This window comes from Talpa occidentalis, unplaced genomic scaffold (genome assembly GCF_014898055.3).
Source record: "Talpa occidentalis isolate TD23 unplaced genomic scaffold, MPIMG_talOcc4v2.1 talOcc4.13, whole genome shotgun sequence".
In the NCBI taxonomy this organism is placed as follows: Eukaryota; Metazoa; Chordata; class Mammalia; order Eulipotyphla; family Talpidae; genus Talpa; species Talpa occidentalis.
In genome coordinates this window covers 89,910,147-89,929,108 of record NW_023601322.1, presented here as the reverse complement: position 1 = coordinate 89,929,108, position 18,962 = coordinate 89,910,147, and the positions used below count along the sequence as shown (strand labels likewise).

General features: G+C 43.8%; 1 protein-coding gene across 3 annotated transcripts; it reads right to left on the bottom strand.

Annotated features, from left to right (window-relative positions):
- Nucleotides 1-6,854: 6,854 nt before the first annotated feature.
- LOC119243593 (rho GTPase-activating protein 20-like) lies at nt 6,855-18,921 on the bottom strand. Of its 3 annotated transcripts, none has more exons than XM_054694524.1 (5): nt 18,330-18,921; nt 15,776-15,910; nt 14,165-14,231; nt 7,807-8,913; nt 6,855-6,962 (listed from the first exon to the last, which is right to left on the bottom strand). In XM_054694524.1, the coding sequence occupies exons 1-4, from the start codon at nt 18,389-18,391 to the stop codon at nt 8,635-8,637; spliced, it is 543 nt and encodes a 180-aa protein (XP_054550499.1). In that variant the 5' UTR covers nt 18,392-18,921; the 3' UTR covers nt 6,855-6,962; nt 7,807-8,634. The 3 variants fall into 3 exon arrangements, 2 of the variants coding, with proteins under 2 accessions (XP_054550499.1, XP_037365407.1); XR_008551516.1 differs by lacking the exons at nt 6,855-6,962; nt 18,330-18,921 and adding exons at nt 11,304-11,471; nt 16,783-17,081 and having other exon boundaries at nt 7,264-8,913; XM_037509510.2 differs by lacking the exons at nt 15,776-15,910; nt 18,330-18,921 and having other exon boundaries at nt 14,165-14,638.
- Nucleotides 18,922-18,962: the final 41 nt, after the last annotated feature.

The window sequence follows — 18,962 nt, the reverse complement described above, 5'->3', positions numbered from 1 at the left end:
CCTACCTGTGACTATGCAGGTGCCTCTGTTTTTCTCCTTTTCCTAATACACCTGTCCTTTTAAAATGTAAAGAAAAAAAGGTGCTTGGTTTTGTTCACTGTACTGCTAACAGACTTTTAAGTGGCCTGCACATTAACAAAACACAGTTATAAAATGGATAAGGGGTTTTGAGCTCTTACTTAATGGTTGTGTGAGGGCACATCTGAGTTTTCTAGCAGATTTCCGCATGTCCAGTGTCAATCACAGACCTGACACTTGCCTGTTTTACTTGATTTCCCTTAGTAAACACCCTGATTCCCTCTTGATCCAATAATTGCTATTTTATATTTTCAGTTAAATTGTTCTAATAGGTGTTTTAGGAGATGTTAAAGCATCACTCTGAAGCACTTGACTCAACGTGATGATCTCATTTTCTTCCGGATTGCTGAGAAAATTTATGGTCATGATATAGGTGTTAAAAGAATATTTGTTCCTGGATTCAGAGACATGACTGGATTTTATGAGATTCTTATAATATTAAAGCTCATAAGTAGCAAGGAAATAGAGGAATATTGGAATATGAAAAACATGGGTGGGGACTCCAATATCTGGTGCATTCACACTAAAATAAAAGTGTACACAAATGTATTTCAAGAAATTAAGGTTTTAAAGGCACTTCTACTTATCAAGGCAATATGTAAAGAAAAGTGCGCATTTCTCTCCCCAACTAGACCCTAAGCTGCTGAGTGAGCAGCTGCTGTTCAGCCTGGGCTGGAGTCAGGGCTTGGTAACTGTTGACGAAGTGTGTGGATGCATAAGGCTCGAGATGGCCACTGTTACTCTACTTCAGTTAAACTGAACTACTGTTCCAGTGAGTCTATAAATGACAACTTTGACCCCATTCCAGGCTGTCTTGGATGCCCACCAGCCACTGGACACTCACCAGACAGTGGCTATGGGGCCTCCTGCTTGCCAGCATGAACCCACAGTGGTAGTCCTTCTCAGAGCCCTTGGGGACAAGAGAGAACTCAGGGTCACCACAAGTCTTTCACAGGAGGAGTTTGAAGAACACACTTCCTTAGAATTTCCTTGTTTCCAAATCAGAAAGCAATGGGCCAGTACACGTGCTCTTTGGCCAGGAGGGGGTGATGGTTCTGGAGGTCCCAGTCTGTTCCCTCCCAGCCTCCATGGACCATCTCTGAGGCTTGCCTGCCTGGTGCCTTTGATAGACCAGGGATCTATGACCCTGCAATGGGCTGAGCCCCTCACTTTGTAGGGAACCCAGTTCTGACACTTCAGGAAGAGAAATTCAGTGTTGTGATTCTGTTTTCTGTCTACAGACTCCTTGGACAATATGACTGTTCCCTAAGCAAGATGCCTCAATTTTTAAGCATAGTAGGCAAAATACGCCTCTGATATCTAAAAGATGTGCTGTCATATGGTATATGTATGTCACACACACAAGTATGAATCTCAAGTTAAAGTTGTTTTGTAAGTAAAAATAGCTTGCAAGTAACTCACGGTTTCATGGAGCACTGGCAATGATGTGCTGATGACATCGTTCACACTTTATCAGAAACTATGACACATGAAGGCTGTAAAAATAAGGGAAATTGAGCTAAGTGAAACATTTTAAAACAGGAGAGTAGGTATGACTGCCTAAATACTACCCATATTGTATAGACAAAGCTGGTTTTCAAGTCAAGGTAAAGCACATGTAGACCATGAGCCCTTAATTCTAATTTATTCTCCTTCCTTTATGGCACATGACGCTATTCCATTTTGTGTGTACAAGCCCTGGAGAGGGGGCATTGTGGAGGTCACCTGACTACATGGGCCTTGAATGTAATTGAAGTCAAGATCCAGAACCTCTCAGTTACCACAGGTATCTCCAGTCTTTATGAGCACACACGACTCCCACCCACCTCTACCAACTCTTGTTTCCCTGCCAACTACTACTCTGCCAACTATTTCCACAACTGTGCTTTTTCCAGAATGTTATAGACATGAGCTCATACCGCATGTAACCTTTCTGGTGTTGCTGTTTTCCACAGTTGGTACCACTGGAGATTTACCCGATTGTACCTGGCACTGATAGTTCATGTCTTGTGTCACTTGGTAGTATCTCATGACATGGGTGTGTCATAGCTTTGTCACCATCCACTACTGAGGAACTGCTTGGTTGTTTCCAGTTTTTTGTAAATATCAACTATAAATTTCTATCCAAGTTTCCTTATCAATATAAATCTTCCTCTCCTTGGCTCTATGGCCAGGAATACAATTGCTGGACATTTTGGTAGTTGTACATTGTTTTTTAGTGGTATGTCCTCTGGCAGCTTAAAAAAACTGCTTTTCAGAATGTCTGTAGCACCTTACATTCTCAGCAGCACTGAGGAGTGATCTACTTTCCCCACATCCACACCAGCATTTGGTGCTTTCATTTTTATAATTTCAGCCATTCTGACAGCTGTGTAGTGACATGTCCTTGGTTTCCCACTTGGCTATTGGTGCTGAGCATCTTAGCATGTGCTCACATGGCATCTCCATGGCTTCTCCAGTGTCATGTATGGGAACTAAGGTAACATCTTGTGTAAAGTCTTCCTTCCCACTAGAAAATGCGCCCTATGACAGCCAACGAGGCTGCTGCACAGACAGACTAGATCCCTGGAGGACAAGCAGCCCTCAAGGAACATGATGGGTTTAAATGGAGCTGCCTCAGGAGGTCACCCAGGCCCCCTGGCAGTGGGGAACCCCCTCATCTCTTCTCACAAGGACAGTCTCCTTCCTTAGATAATGGTGGATTGAAATTTGAGCCTATAAAAAAACGTTTTTAGTTTCCCTTTTAAGCAACAATAACAATTTCAGTGTAACTCCTGTGTTCCCTAATAGACTCTAAGTTCATTAAATGAAGAGTCTATACATCTATACCAGATATATCATTGGTCCTTGGTTGAAAATATTATTAAGTTAACATTAGTTAGCAGCACAGCAAATGATCTAAAGGTCATGTTCACACCTCTGTGATGATCAAACCCCATGCCCACATCATATAAACAGATGAGTCTTGAAGTACTGGCTTGGACAAAAAATTTATATACATTTACAGGGTAGAGAGGAAGGGAGAACCAGCAAAGACAGGGAGAGGGACAGGGCCCAGTCATCTGTGATGTGAGGTAGAAGGATTTGCAGCTACAGGATGCAGCAGCGTGCAGCAAAGATGTGCCACTGGTGTGGTGGGTGGGGGTAGATTCTCAGGGGGGTGGAGGGTGGGATTCCCCCTGAGCTCTGGGATAAAGGTCCACCATGCCCTGAAGTTGTGTGGCACCCTTCAGTAGCCATACAGAGACAAATAGAGAGCCTGAGGTGTAGCTGCTCCCTTTACATTTTGTAAATATGGCTGCCCAGCTCCACAACCTTGAGTGGACCCCTCTCTCAGGACATCAGTAGATGGTTTCAGCCTCTGCACTCTGCTCACAATAATCGCTCATGCCGGGCTGGTGTCTCAATTTCAGGGTGCACATTTTCACCCCGCTCCTGGAGAAAATGTCATTGTCTTTGCCCTGCTTGCAAGGGCTCTGCTGGAACCAAGAGAAGCCAGCTCCAGCCAGAACCAAGGGGTGCTGGCTCCATCACAGGGGATCACTCCATGACCTCTGCTGGAAGGAGAGAGGCCCTGGGTTGGTGATAAAGCAAGGAAACAAGGGTAACCAGAACCAACTCTCACAAAACCTCAATTTACATGGGGAGATAAAAATAAAACAAATGGTTCCAGCAGTAACTGTGCCGGGCAGATTCCAGGAAATTCTTCAAAGAAGTTGAAGAGGGAGAAGAGACATTAAGAGATGGCTCTAACACCTGACTTGCAGTGTAGAGAGGAAGTCTTCTTTAAAGCTTATTTTATGTTGGCGGGAAAGGGATGAAATTTAAATGCAAAAAGTTTGAGAGAGGAAAGCATTTGCTAGATTGGAGACAGATGGTCCAGGGAAGTGAACAATCCAGAAAAGGGAGATAGAGGCCAGAGGCTCAGGTCCTTTATCATGTAAGGCTTTAATCTTAAAACCACTTTAGCCTAGAAAGGACATCTAGAGAGAAACCTCAAGATCTCTACCACATCACAAGGGAAGAGGCCAGCCTCACCTGTCCACTGCATTTAGAAGCAGGAGGTGACCTGGACAACACTTTCTGCACTCCCTCCCCTACTACCAGTTGTCAGGATCTTCTTCAAGTAAGAAGAATAATTAGACTTATCTCCCACCTTCCCAAGTCCCAGATTATGCCTCAGTCTCTGTGTCTCTCTTCAGCATGTTTTAAAGTCAGGGACCTTCTACCTTTGAGAATACACACATTTCCTAACACGCATCCCAATTACTTGGGAGAGCCTTGCTGGCATTTCAACCAAGACTTCCTGACTCATAATTTCCAAAAACCCCTAATATTAAATTTTTTTGAGTGATTCTTAAATCTATATAAGGGGTTAAAAATCAAAACTCAAAAAGAAGACTTGAGTCAATGTGAAAACTGAAAAACAATGATCTAAAAATAGTTGTAGTTGCCTCACGCCCATTAACCAAATTCCAGATAAAACTTGAGGATTGCATCTAAGTCAATGACATCTTGCAAATTATTAGCAAAAAATAGTTTCTCACTGGGATATTTTAGGGAGGAAATAAAAGAAAGGTCCATTGTGACCCATGGGGATTGTAGTCTTCATTGAAGCTGACAATTGTGGACAGGGCTGGGTGGACAGGGGACAGAGCCCCTGCCATCATGCTGCTTGTGTGGCATTGCAGAGGGAATGAAGGCACTGGCTCTGAAGGCACAGGCGGGGATGGTATCTTCTCTGAAAAGCAAAACAGACAGTGGTCTTAGTCTAAGCACATTCTCAGACACCTCACTCTTCTCCATTCCTGGAGTAAAGGATTTTCCAAAGAGTTCCTAGAGAAATGTCAGTACTCTAACTTGATGCACGTCATCTGGTTCTGAATCTAAACTCTGGGAGTGCTGCTACTCGTCTCTGACTAGTGAGGCCCGGACAATATGAGCTCTCATCTCAGGCAAACTTCTCTACACCATAATGTTACATCCATTATGATCTTTAAACTTTATGACAGTATAAACTATGAGCTATATTTTTATCCACATCTTACAAATGAAGACACAGACTGAGCTGGCATATCTGGGCAAGCAAAACACAGCTGGCAACTGGTGGCAGTTTGTCATCTGGAAAGGTTGTTTGACACAAGTCAAGTCTTCTGTTCTCAACGATGCTGGTTTCTTTCAACCTGTTTCCAAGAGTTGTGGATCTGGTACTACCTTGGGGGACACTGAGCAGAAAAAGGAGGGTGGGAGAAAAAAGGGGCCATACCCCATACACCTCTCTCTCCTTCAGCCACGTCACACCTGATATCTAAATGTGGCTTCAAAAATTCCCAAACTGTCTCACCCCACAATGGCTGTTTCGAGCTGCATGAGCAAGTCTTGAAGTCAGAGCCCTGGTCTTGTCCTTCCTCTGGTCTCAGGACAGTGTGAACCTGCCCCTGACCTGTGAGCTGCCTCCAGGAGAAGGAACACATGGAAGTCACTGTCTTTGGGCTGAGATAGCAGCCCAAGTCCCAGATAGCAGCTCCCATGCCCACTGGCCACCTGCTGTCTCTCCCACAAAAGCCACTCACAGATGCCTGTTCCTTCAGCTGACTTGCTGCTGTCACCCCCCGTTGAGGTTTCTCCAAAAAGACACACAATGTCCTGGCCAAGGATGTTCTGGCAGTTCTCCAAAACATATTGTATGAAAGAAACCTGTTACTCAAAAGGGGACATGTGACAAGGCTATATATTCACATTTTATAATTGAATCTTGGCTCTAACCAAAACAGTTAATCATTGGCAAAAATTGATGTTAAAAATACACATTTATGTTCATTTTCTGTAATGAGCTATCATACTTTCTGGAGTATACTAGATTTTAAGAGTTACAGTCTAAAATAATATTTCATTGGTAGTTTCCTTGACTTGGTAATTTTTTCATATCAGTAAGATGATTTAACAATAGGATAAATTTAAAGTGACCCACATAGTATGTTTAGATTAGAGAAGTATATTCTCCAATTTCATGTTTCTAATTTTTATATATGTAATGCTCTAGGTGTATTGAAATTTAATTGACTCAATAATATTTTAAAAGCGTCCATTAGAGAAATACATTTGCAGGTCATCCTGGTGAAAAGTTGTCTCAAACTACAGAGCAAAGTTTTCTTTTGGTGTTTTGTGAATGAGTGAAGGGCTGGAGGGAAGCATGGGTGCTACATAAGCAAAGTCCCTTGTCTCACACTTGCTCTCTGGGTGAGCTTGGATCTCATTTGGCATGATAAAGCTCCCTTAGAATGTTTGGGAATCCTCTTCTAGTTCCCTTACTCCATACAGAGGTGACATATTTGTCAGGATTTCTACATGAGCAATTCGGCATGGAAGCCACTGTGTGTGAAGTCCCAGGTGCTCGTCCTGCCCACCCACCCCCAGGAGGTGCAGGAAAGACCGGAGAGCAGGGTGTCATCATGAGTGTTGAATGATGGGACACGACTGGGCACTTTGCCCAAAGTCACCCACGGCTCAGTGATCAGATGACAGGTGACCCTGGACTTGGCAGACCCTAAAGATGCCTCTTTTCTATCCCTCCCTGCCCTCTCCTGCTCCGTGTGCCTTAATGTATCTTGTGTTCATTGTCCTGGATGGGAAGGAAGTGACCACCTGTTCAATACCCACTGTGTAACCCACCCTCCCATACCCACCAACGTGGACACACAAATCGGCTGCAGATAGAAAGTCTGGTTAGTCATATTTTTAGTGCATTTTGGACTCAAAGCCAAAATAAGCAATAGTTACCTTATTCATAAAAGCATCCTCTGGTTCTGCATGGCTGGAAGTTGGAGGACAGAGCAGGCTGGGGGTTACACATACTGCTAGGTTGTAGGCGATCATCTGGGTGGCTGAAAAGTGTAGCTTTATTTTGAGAAACACCCCAAAGCTATGGCGCAGGAGAACAAGTGGGTGCCTGGCAGCTGGTCCACAAGTCTGATGGCAGACCCACATTTTATATTAAGCAAACACTGCACTGATGCAGTTAGAAATGCAGAGATAGGGAGCAGCGGACGCATCTGTCAAGGGCCCAACCCAAGAAATAGACAAAACTGCACAAAAGTCTCAGGAAAACACTCCTGCGGTATCTCCTGCATCCACTCTAATGCACAGAGATTTGCATAAACCTTTATAACCTCTAGTCTATGTTAAAACCCAGTACATTTCAGAATGGGCTCAACTAAGGTTCAAGCAAGTTTATTGTTGAATTTAATAGCAATTGCTTTTCAAATTGCCCCCTAATAGGGGTATGAATAGGGTATGACAATTGTCATCAGAGTCTACAGGAGACCTACGGCATCTAAGAGACTAGCTGAGTAAGCGACATGAACACGCATAAACATGTTTCACGGGATCAATTCCTGAGCCAGATAGTTGAGTGTTGAGCAAAATAAAGGTGAAACCTCAAGCAGATTGTAATATAGCATATATCCTATCAGTTTCATATGTTAAAAAGTTTTTTTAAGATGCCGTAGGAATAAAATTAGGGAAAAGCTCAGGTTTGGTGCAGCAGGATGGCAAGATGACCCTCTAAACTGGCCGCCCCAGGTGTGATCCAGTGCAACTTTTTGGTCTGGTCACTAATATAGAGGAATTATAGAGGATAAAGGTGGGAGGAGAAGAGAATATTTTCCATACAGTACGGGGGCTGCATTTCTGAGACAGGAGCCAAGTAGAGTAAGAACCCATCATCACCTCTGAGTGGCAGTTATTTTCTCCTCCTGCTTGGTCGGTGACACCAAGTCATTCTTCATACAGGCCTGAAGGGCACACACCCCTGGGAACAAAATCCTTACATAAAAATATAAGGATGAAATTATTCTCAAGGCCAATATCAACTGAAAAAATGACAGAGAAAACATTTATTTGAACAACTGATCTCAGCCCACAAACACACGGCCGCCCAAACTCTGAGCAGACACAGCTGCTGCAGCCCTCCACAGCATCTCTGCAACCAGAACATTGCAGTCAAAGAGCACCATGTGGCTGTGGTGCAGATGAAGGTAAGCCCCCTTCTTTCCAGGGGAGTGCTGTCTTGGTGGACACGTTACCAAACCCACTCTAAGTGAAAAGTCAGGTGAGAAGTGACACCCAATCCTCTGAAGTTTTTCAAAAGGAAATACACATTCCTTTGCTTGTCATTTAGGACACAGTGATCTCGACTGGCTAAATCCTAAGAAGAGAATATGGACACCACAGCTCACATGCCCCACATGCTCCTGCACACAATTGAGAGACTGGGCCTTGGCAGAGCAGGTGAGTCATGTATTTGGGCAACCACATGTTAACTCACCCAGTTTAACCCCAAATTTTGGAACGTAAATATCCTCCCCATTGGGGAAACTGAACATTAATGGGGAGATATCAGAAATAGAGCAGTGGAGACAAGGATAACGTCATTTATTTTGTAATTTTGCTGTAAGTGCTTAGGAGTGAAGCTGGGAGATGGTAAGCAAAGGAAAAGGAAGGCGTATTTAACGTACAGGTCATTAACACCCCAAGTAGCTCCCTGGACTGGTGCCTTCATGAGGTGTTTTTTAGAAGGTTATCCTCCAATTCCAATAGGCCGGGCAAGTTGTGAACATGCCACAGTCCTGCAGCTTCAGAGTGTGCTGGGAGTGGAGCTCCCACTGCCCTAACCTTGAGCACTGATGCCACCACGTGAACAGATTCATCACTCAGGTTCATGTGCTCCCCTCGATTCAGCTTTTCTTTGAGGACTCGGCAGCATTTTATGTTGGCAGATTTCCTGAAGATGCCTTCTGCCTGTGCCCCTCTGTCATTTATATGGACCAGCAGGTCCTGTAGGGAAGAAAAGGAAAGCAGGTTCAGTCCAAGACCCGGGCACAGACAGCTGCTTTCTACAGAGCCGTGGTGTGGGAGGGGCTGAGGGGGATGTGAGCATGGAAAGCTTCTTGTCTACTTTGAGTATGTTTGTACCCAAAGATCCAGTCTACATTCACACACTGAAAATCTTAAATGATTCTTTCCATCAAATTTCCCTTGTCAGGAAATGGACACTTTCAAATCTTGTCTCTGCTTCAAGGTCTCTATGGACAACCCGTCCCCAACACTACGTTTGTATTGTGTCTAGCACGGATGCTCTTCCCCAGGTGTGGGAAACAATTTGCAGGCTCTTTGCCCACGATGATTCCCTTAACGTGACTGTGCCCCATTCACACTTGGAATACTTTGAACCCTGTTATACGTCAGGCTCAGGTTGCTCTCCTCCTTGTCTGATGACATGGAGGTCTTCTGCTCAGCGGTCTTCTCTTCCTGAGCTGTGTCTGCATGTCTCAGTTTGTGCAGTATGCTCAAGGGGGCTGGGGCTGGACATTGTGTGTGGCTTATCTCCTGTGACACCTAGGATCGGTACCTACCCTACCGAGGGTTTTATTTCAGAAGTGGGTGATCAACATAGCCACCTCCCCAGTATACATTGGACTGAGGTGGTAGCCAGCATGCTCCATCTGGCAACACAATTTCTCCCCGTCTACCAGAAACCCCCTTCATCTTGTACAGAGTAGCAGAGACTTGTATGTTCTCCTATAACGCCGACCACTCAGCACTCATTGAGAGAGCACAGGCCACACTGTGGCTTCCTGTGGGGCCTACTAAGCAAAGGATTCACTTGTGCCAGAGGAGGTCTTGATGCTCCACCACTGAATTACAAATCCAACCCCTGTGAGATGCTTTTGAGGGATATTAACAAAGCCCCTCCACCAAAGCCAGGCCTGGCTAAGGTCTTCTTTGTTTCGGGGAGAATGAGATGAGGACACTTGACATCTGGAGTTTGCCTTGCTCGGGGTGGCTACCCGAGATGACAGTGACACCTAACCAAATTTGTGGGGGCAGTTCTCCCGTCTCACAATGGTCTGTGAGAGGCACCCCAAACAGCTGCCCTGGTGTTGCAGATGTGGTAGCTGGGCCCTGGGCGCCCCAGGCATTCTGGCGAGAATGTAAGTGCCTCCACCACACCCAGCTGCGTTTCTTTTTTAAAGTCTTCTGGCCAAGAACTAGAAACAAGAGAGATTAGGTGGTAGGTGGTATTTGAATCTCTGGACCTATCTCCACCATTTACATTTGCAGCAGTACTTGTGATGGCTAGAGGAGCGAGATGGAATCACTGTGCTTCCCCTTACCTGCAAGCCAGGTTTTCAACCTGGAGGCATGGTCCTATTCACACACAATTGTCAGGGAGCCCCCACACAAAACTCTGTGATCTACCCTTATTAACCAGCAGTGTAGGTACTTCACATGCAGTTACTCCTGTGTCCTGCTAGTAGGAGCCACCAGTCACTCAAGTAGCCGGTTTCCTGTAAAACTGAAATCATTTTGGCTGCCTCTCATCCCAGCCTGATTGGTCGATGTCATGTGAGTCTCCTCCACTGACCCATTCCTGTTTGCCTCTCTGGAGACCAACGATGGTCTCCTTTCTTCCATTAGATTTCCCTCCTTCATGACTGCTGCTCTCCCAGCCACTGCCCCCCTGCCCTGCAGAGCATAGCCGTAGGGGACCCTAAGGTCAGATCCCCTGAGCTGTTGTGTGACGCTGGCCATGTCTTAGGTTCAGGTGGCCTTCTGAGCTGGGTAATCACCAAGTTACCCAAAGGTGATTTCTGTACCCAGCAATCTCTATATCAAAGGAACGATGACCAGTAGCTCTTTGAGAAACACTGGTCAGCTCTGAAAAGCTGAGTTCACAGATTCTATTGCTTGGTTGTGCTTGTTTTCCTAATCAGGAAGCTGAACTTCTGGTAAATTAATGTGACCTTCACATTAATCTTATCTGTACATTTTATATGAAAGGCTTCATGACTCTAAGCCTTTCATTGTCTTTCTAACTACCCTCGTGGTCATATAGGCATGTCAGGGTAAATAAGACATAAGCCAAACAGGAACCACACTGTAGAAGATAAGCAGAGGAGAAAGATTTTGCCAAATATCCTTTACCCCAACCATGTGGCTTAACTGAGAGGAGGTGAGGGCAACCACACCCGAGGGTGCAGTGCTTTGGGTGATGGTCAGGACAGCATCATCCCTTGATCCAGCCTTCAGAAGCAGAGCAGAAGGAAGGCACTGCCTGGGTGGGGCTCTGGCTCCAGCACAGTGATGCCTCAGCCTCTCCCATGACATTGGCCCCCTCGTGTCCCTTCTCCCCAAAGCCAATTAAAGGGTGAATGTAACTGCACCATTCCCCTCCTGCTTCCCGGGTGCGAGCAGCCTGGGCTTCAAGACCAGCTGGGTTTCACCCACAGATGCCTGGTCCTCCAGGGTAGAGGGGGAGGGGACGTCCTCTAGTCTCTGAGGCTGAAGTGTGGTGACAGGAACGTGCCTGTTCCCAAGCAGGTATTCACGCCCTGGAGGGAGAGAAGTGTCAGTACAGATTCGGGTGATGGAGAAGGATGAGCAGACTCAGTGTCCATGAGTGTGGACACAACTGTTATATGGGTGCTCCCCCAGGGCTGCCGGAGAGGAGGCTGTGGTCCTGACTCTGGGTCACCACACCCTCTCCGGGACCAGCCTGAGGCAGCGGCACAGGCAAGAGCTCCACAGGACAGAGAAAATTGATTTGAATAGGTCATTTTGCTCATAATGCATAGCTGTGGGAGCCTTCCACATAATGTTCACTTTCAGTGTTTCCAAGTAAGAATATATAAGGTCTAGTTTCTGCCTTGTCTCCAATGGATCTGCACATTTTAGACCAATGAGTGATGGCACCAAGCCTCACACAGTTCTTTTCCATGCAGCCCCTGGCATATAGACGTGTAAGGATGTAGTAACTATGGCAATAGACATTGGTGGCCTACATATGTTGATACCTAGGAGCACCTTTATCTCAGGCATGATACCATTTTTATAATACCTTTCCTTTTCCATTCTGACTTCTGCTACCTGGACTACTGCAGAGCAGAGGGGCATCTTGCTTTCTGCCTCCCTCCCACTGTTGCCCTCCTTCCCAGGGGGATCCCTTAGAGTCCTCACTGGAGGGAGGTCTGTAGGCTCTCAGAAACCAGAACCAAGTGTCAAAACAGTGTTTACTCAGTTGAACACACACCCAAGTTACTGCCTGTGAAGGGATTTGTTGGCTCTGTCAGTCCTTACATTCCTATTTCTCCCTAAAATTCTCTAAACTTTGGCCATGACATACATTTCAGTTTCAAAAATGGAAGGAAAGTTCATTTTTTGATTCATTTGTGCATGTACTTGGAATGTCATGTATTTCCTGCACACATACCATGTCAGATGCTCTGTTCAGAACAAGAATCTCAGCAACTGCCATCTTTTAAGGCAAGAGGCTTCTGTATCAGTCATAAGGCACAATCAAACCAGGATAATAGGAGTGACTGCCCAGCTGGTAACTGAGAGCGTGTTACAAAGGCATTCAGCATGGCTGGAAGGGCTATCCTGGATGATAGGCTCATAGAATGTGGGGAAAACTGTGTGTAAAGCTGTTCTCAGCATATAATCTTCATGATTTTATCTAATTCATACATTTGATGGAGACTATGTTGAAGTGTTTGGTATTTTTCAATGCATTGTTCACACACTTTTACAAGAACTGGAATATTAATAAAACACCAAACAATTCATAAGGGTTTTGCTTTCATGTCACAAGGACTCCCTGTAATCCAGATGGGGAGCCTATATTTTTTAGAATGAGGTGGGTATTTAGATTTTCAGATCACTTCTAATTGTTCTTAAAATTACTTGAAAAAGAAAATAACCTCACTCGAGTTTTAAAAGATATAAAATTGTATCGAATACACTGGACTGTATGAAGGCAGCTCTGAGATCTCTGTTCTGTTAACCACAGACCTGCCCTCGACCCATTTTACTCCATCTCTTTCCTTTGACCAGCCTGATTCCTTGTCGATCCAAGAATTATTATTTTACATTTATAGTTAATTTGTTCTAACAGGTATTTAGGAGATGGGCAAAGCATCAAAACTGCTGGGAAAGAGCATGAGATACAGGGTGTTCACACCTTAGGGACTTGAGGAATCATTCATGAGTTTATTTTCTATAAGATGCTGAGAAAAGTGTAGTCATGATGCAGGTGTTACGGGTTTTTCTACCCGGGTTCAGACATGACTGGATTTGCACATTCTCACAAAATTGAGGCTCAATAATAGATAGGAAATAGGACAGAGGAATTTAGTGTTGGAATATGAAAAATGTGGGGCAATCCAACACACATTGCTTTCATACCAAAAAACATTTAAAATTTAACAGGACCTCCCCTGGTGGCACAGCGATTGAGCGCTGGGCTGCGAAGTTACCCTCAGCCTCTGCAGTGCCAGTTTGATCCCTGGCTGCTGGCGAGGGTCGGCGCGACAGACCTCTCCTGCCACCCGCTGCTCCCCTCAGCAGTGTATTTTGTCAGTCTGTCCGGTTCCCCGCTCTGGCTCTGGTGAATTCTCTCACCCTCCTGCGCTTCTGACTGTACCCAGTGCTTGTGTAAATAAATAAATCTTTTAAAAAAATTAATAAAATTTAACATGTAGGGCAGCGCTGTGAAGCTGTCTGCAGCCTCTGCAGTGCAGGTTTGATCCCCGCCAGCCTCGGAGCAACCCACATGGCAAGCAGACCTCTCCTGTCTCGCCTGCTGCTCCCCTCAGCAGTGTATTTCAATCAGTCTGCCTGTTCTGTTCCCGGCTCTGTCTCTGGTGAATCCTCTCACCCTCCCACGTATCTGACCTATACCCTGGCTCTTGTATAAATAAAATAAATCTTCAAAAAAATAAAATTTATCATGTAAATAAATGAAGGTATTCAGGGAATCTCCATGTCAAGAAAAAATGTAAAAAAGAAACATGCATATTTCTCTCCCCAATTAAACCCTAAGCTGCTGAGTGAGCAGCTGCTGTTCGGCCTGGGCTGGAGTCAGGGCTTGGTAACTGCTGACGAAATGTGGGGACGCTTATGGCACGAGGTGGCCACTTTTACTCTACTTCACTGAAATGGAACAGCCATTCCAGTGAGTCTATAAATGACAACTTTGACCCCAATTTGCCCTGTCTTGGATGCCCACCAGCCACAGGACACTCACCAGACAATGGATATGGGGCCTCCTGCTTGCCAGCATGCACCCACAGCTGGTAGTCCTTCTCAGAGCCCTTGGGGACAAGAGAGAACTCAGGGTCACCACAAGTCTTTCACAGGAGGAGTTTGAAGAACGCACTTCCTTAGAATCTCCTTGTTTCCAAATCAGAAAGCGATGGGCCAGTACACGTACTCTTTGGCCAGGTGGGGGTGTTGGTTCTGGAGGTCCCTGTCTGTTCCCTCCCAGCCTCCATGGACCATCCCTGAGGCTTGCCTGGTGCCTTTGATAGACCAGGGATCTATGACCCTGCAATGGGCTAAGTCCTTCACTTAGTGGGTGGCCCATTTCTGTCCCTTCATGAAGAAGCAGAAGTTCAGTGTCAAGATTCTGTCTTCCGCTTTCTACAGGCTCCTTGGAATCTGTGGCAATTGCCTTCATGTGTCCTTGCCATGCAAGGTGCCTTTGATTTTAAATATAGGAGGCAAAATATGGCTCAGACCTAAAAGATGTGTTGATATGTGGGAAGTGGTATAGTATCACAAACACACACACACATCTATGAGTCTTGAAAATCAAAGTTGGCTTGTAAGCAAAAGTAGCTTGCAAGTAACTCAGTTACACCAAGCATTGGCAGCGATGTGTTGATAACATCGTTCACATTCACTTTATCAGAAATTATGACATGTAAGGTCTATAAAAAAAAGAGAAATTGATCTAAGTGAAAACATTTTAAAACAGGAGAGTTCATATTATTGTCTAAATGTTACCCATAATATGTAGACAAAGCTGGTTATCAGGTCATGGTAAAGCACATGTAGACCATGAGCCCTTAATTCTAATCTATTTTCCCTTCGTTTTGGCGCATGAAGCTATTCCATTTTGTGTGCACAAGCCCTGTAGAGGGGGCATGAGGGAAGTTGCCTGAATACATGGGCCTTGAATGTAGTTTAAAGTGTTGCACCAAAGTTACACAGAACTAAAGCTCTCACAGTGCAGTGGTTTCATAAGACATATCCTTATTGTTGGCAAATGTCTAAGTATTCAATGATGAAGGACCAGGTGCATGTAGGATCCCAAAAAATGACTTACTCATATGATAGGCAGGCACATGAGAAAAAGGGAAAATAAGACACTGAAATAAAATGTCATTATTTTCTAAGTAAAATGGAAACATTAGAATCTTGATAAGAGGGTATGTGGGGTATTTATACTACGTTTACTCTTACAAATTTAATGCAAATTTATAATTATTGACAACAAAATGACATAACTAAAAACACAGTGCAAAAAACAAAACCACTCTGCATTTATGTGTGACAACAGTAAAGAATATTTACCTTCAATAAGATAGACCTGCTTGTGAAAATCACTTTATTACAACAAACTATGGACTTGCTCTGAGAAGGATTCAGAACCACAGTAAATTTCTCCCTGTGTTCCCACTATTCATCATCGTGTATGTATTTGCACATACGAACCAAATTTGGGTAAAAGTACAAACACACAATGTCATATAACATGTTGGTCAAACGTCAGCTGCTGGAGTACTCTACAATCACTATTAAACCCTGCCCATTTTCCACCCGTGTCAACACAGGACCAAGCTGCAGGTCTTACCTGAAGGTGGCCACCAGGCAGTCATGGTGCCAGCCCAACACTAGGGAGCAGGTGTGCCCCGCACTGTCCCCACAGGAGCAAGTCCACATGGTGCTCAGGGGGACTTTCTTTTTTATCTTAAAGATTTTCTTATACCTGGAGAGAGAACCCAACAAGAGCTCTGTCACTTGGTTTCTAAAAGTTACAGGGCATTTGTGCTCACAGCTGATGCTCACTGCTCAGGTCCCAGCTCCTGCCTCCTCCAGTCCCTGTAGCTGCCATTGTAGATGCTCACACTGCCTCAAGGGAGTGTGTGGAGTGATCTGGGCCTGATGGCCCTGCAGACACTTCATCAATAGCAGGACACAGCCATTTTCCTGAATGTTAAATCTTGAGTATCACCATAGTCTCTGCTTGAAAGTTTTAGGAGGCCTAACTGCAGTTATCTTCGTTGTTATATTTGTTAGTTATTATATTAAAAATTATTACACGCATATTCTAGTCATCATAATTAATTTAGTATTCATTTGCATCTTTCCTGCTTCAGAAAGTATTGGAATGACTTAAGAAAAATGATATATGATTTATAAAAGTACTTAAGAAATATTTTCTCAAACGAATATGAGTGATTTGAGGAATTTAAAACATAATTTCAACCTTATTTAAAAAAAATGTTTTCCATCCATTAAAGCATACATTATTTTAAATATCCGGTGTTATTATCTGATGCATCACATTCCCTTACATTCTAGCTCAACCTGAATCTGTTTCTTTACATTGTGAGCCCAGATTAAAAATCAGTCAATCAATAATATCAACCCAGAATAGTGCCTAGAGCTCCTATATTTCAATGATGGACCTTTATCCATCTACAGAGATACAGAAGGTACTTGATTTGGTAGGAAGCAGAATGGCCTTCTGAAAATTCTACCTAATTTGCCTTTGACCTATCATATAGAAGCCACCACATCGCCTGTTAATTCACACATTTAATGCTTAGGAGATATTTAAATAGTAAAAAGTCTTACAAAGGTTTTCAGGGAAACTTGGACACACCCTTCTGGGACTCACTGCTATTCACAACTCCCTGTGGAAAAGAAGAAGCTGCAATGAGATGAGACCCTCATGTGCACATTTCCTTATGAATCCACTTTACTCATTCATGGCACACTCTGAGTTCAAACCACTCAAAGGGATTTGATGAAATAAAGAAAATTAGGAAGAAGTATGCCTAAAAGATAATCTCCATCCAAAGCCTAGGTCACAGTGAGGATGAGGGAGACGAGCCTTGTGATACAATGACTTTTTTCTATCTTTCGTTTCAACATATCTGCCCACCATCTGTGAATTTTTTGAAGATTTTTAGAAAGCACAATCATCAGATGCAATCAGATGAGCTGAAACATATTAGAATCTGTGTCCCACAAGGCACCAAAGTCAGATTATCAACTTGGATAAAATGATACAGGGCTTGGTAGGCTCCTCCATGTAAGACAGATGCAATGCAGGAAAGAAATATGTGCAATTGGGGGAACTTTTCTTCCCAGTTGTTCTTGGAAACAGAATTAAAGTTCCTCATATTGACAGTGATCAAGAATGTACTTATAAATGTTTACTGTGGGGATGGTGTCAGAGGTCATTTTCTCAAAATGTGTCAAAACCTGTGCAAGGCAGCAGCATTCCTTATGAATACTATAAACTAAATTGTGACCACTCCTCAATTTACCCACTGAAGTCCTCGCTACTAAGAGGATCATATTTAGAGACAGAGCTTTTGTGAGGAAACTAAGGTTAAATGATGTCATCAAGGTAGGATCCTAGTCCAGTAGGATGGTTAGTCATATAAGAACAAGACCTCTCCACAACAGATACTGAGCAGAGGCCTGGAGAGCACTAGTGAGAAAGTGGCCATCCGCAGGCTAGAGATAGTTCTCAGCAGAACCTGAGCACCAACTGGCTTCCAGACATCATTTCCAGACTCCAGACCAGAGTAAATAAATTTCTTTCAAGCCACCTGCTGTTGATAGTGTTGTGATTAAGTCACCCCATGTAGGATAGGTTATTATGGCTTCCTGATCAGACTAGGACAACTACCTCTTCAAAATGCTATGTTCTCTCTGTATCATGGCTGTTGGTCTTATCAATTCAACAGCTTTAGATCACTTAAACTTCCTACTATTCCCAGTGGTTACAGGAGGTCTATAAAAACAATCTTCAGGAGGTAGTCCTAGAAACAACAACATGAATAATTTGATACAGATTTTGTAACATGATAAAATCCTCCAGCAGATACCAAGAGTTATCTCAAAAGTAGCCTGTGAAAAAAGAAGGCCAGGACAGATTTTCTCTCTGTCCTCTAGAAGACAACACTCACCACCTCTATACTTGGAAGCAACTTCTCTTATCTCAGCTACATTATATCATCTCTATCTTAGATGATTTAGTGATAGCCTCATTTGTTTTTCAGTTCATAAGCATTGTGTCTTAGTATTTTCTTACAGAAAAGTTAGCAAAATGTAATTTACTAACATATACAGCAATACGATTATTTGTGGAGCAAGGAGTGTGTACATACTTGGTATTAGAGAAAAGTAACACATCATTGAACAAGAAGAGGTGCCACCTATACTTCCTCATGCCACTTTGGATTTTCACAGGACTCTGGACAGCAGGGTGTGCTTGGCATTCACAGATGTGTCCTCTTTGTCCTGGATGTACAACAGCATACAAGGGTGTTTCCTGCCAAACATCACACAGAACACTGGTCACTGGTTACATACACAGTAATTTTATGTTCCTTTTGACATTACAAAAAGAATTAGTCTCAATCCCGAAGCAGGGCTCCATGGCTAACTCAAATGCTGAAGTCCCTGAGATATGGAGCTATTGAGAAAAATGGGTCATTAGGGAGCTTAGGATATGGAGACGAATTTCAAGGCCAGAGCCTGGAACACGCCAACTATGACATGTGGGACAGGGTTATTCAACCAAGATTCCCACTGCTGTTAAGAAGGAGAGAACTGGAGACAGAGTATTTCAAGAGGGTTAAAATGAAAGAAAAGACAATATATTGCATCATATGCATTAGACAAAAGTGGAGATTTTTGAAGATTTTATAATTTGGTATCAAATAAACTTAAACATTCAATTAACAAAAGGTGCTGAAAGTATAGTACATTGATATCTAAATCAACAATCAAATTTGAGG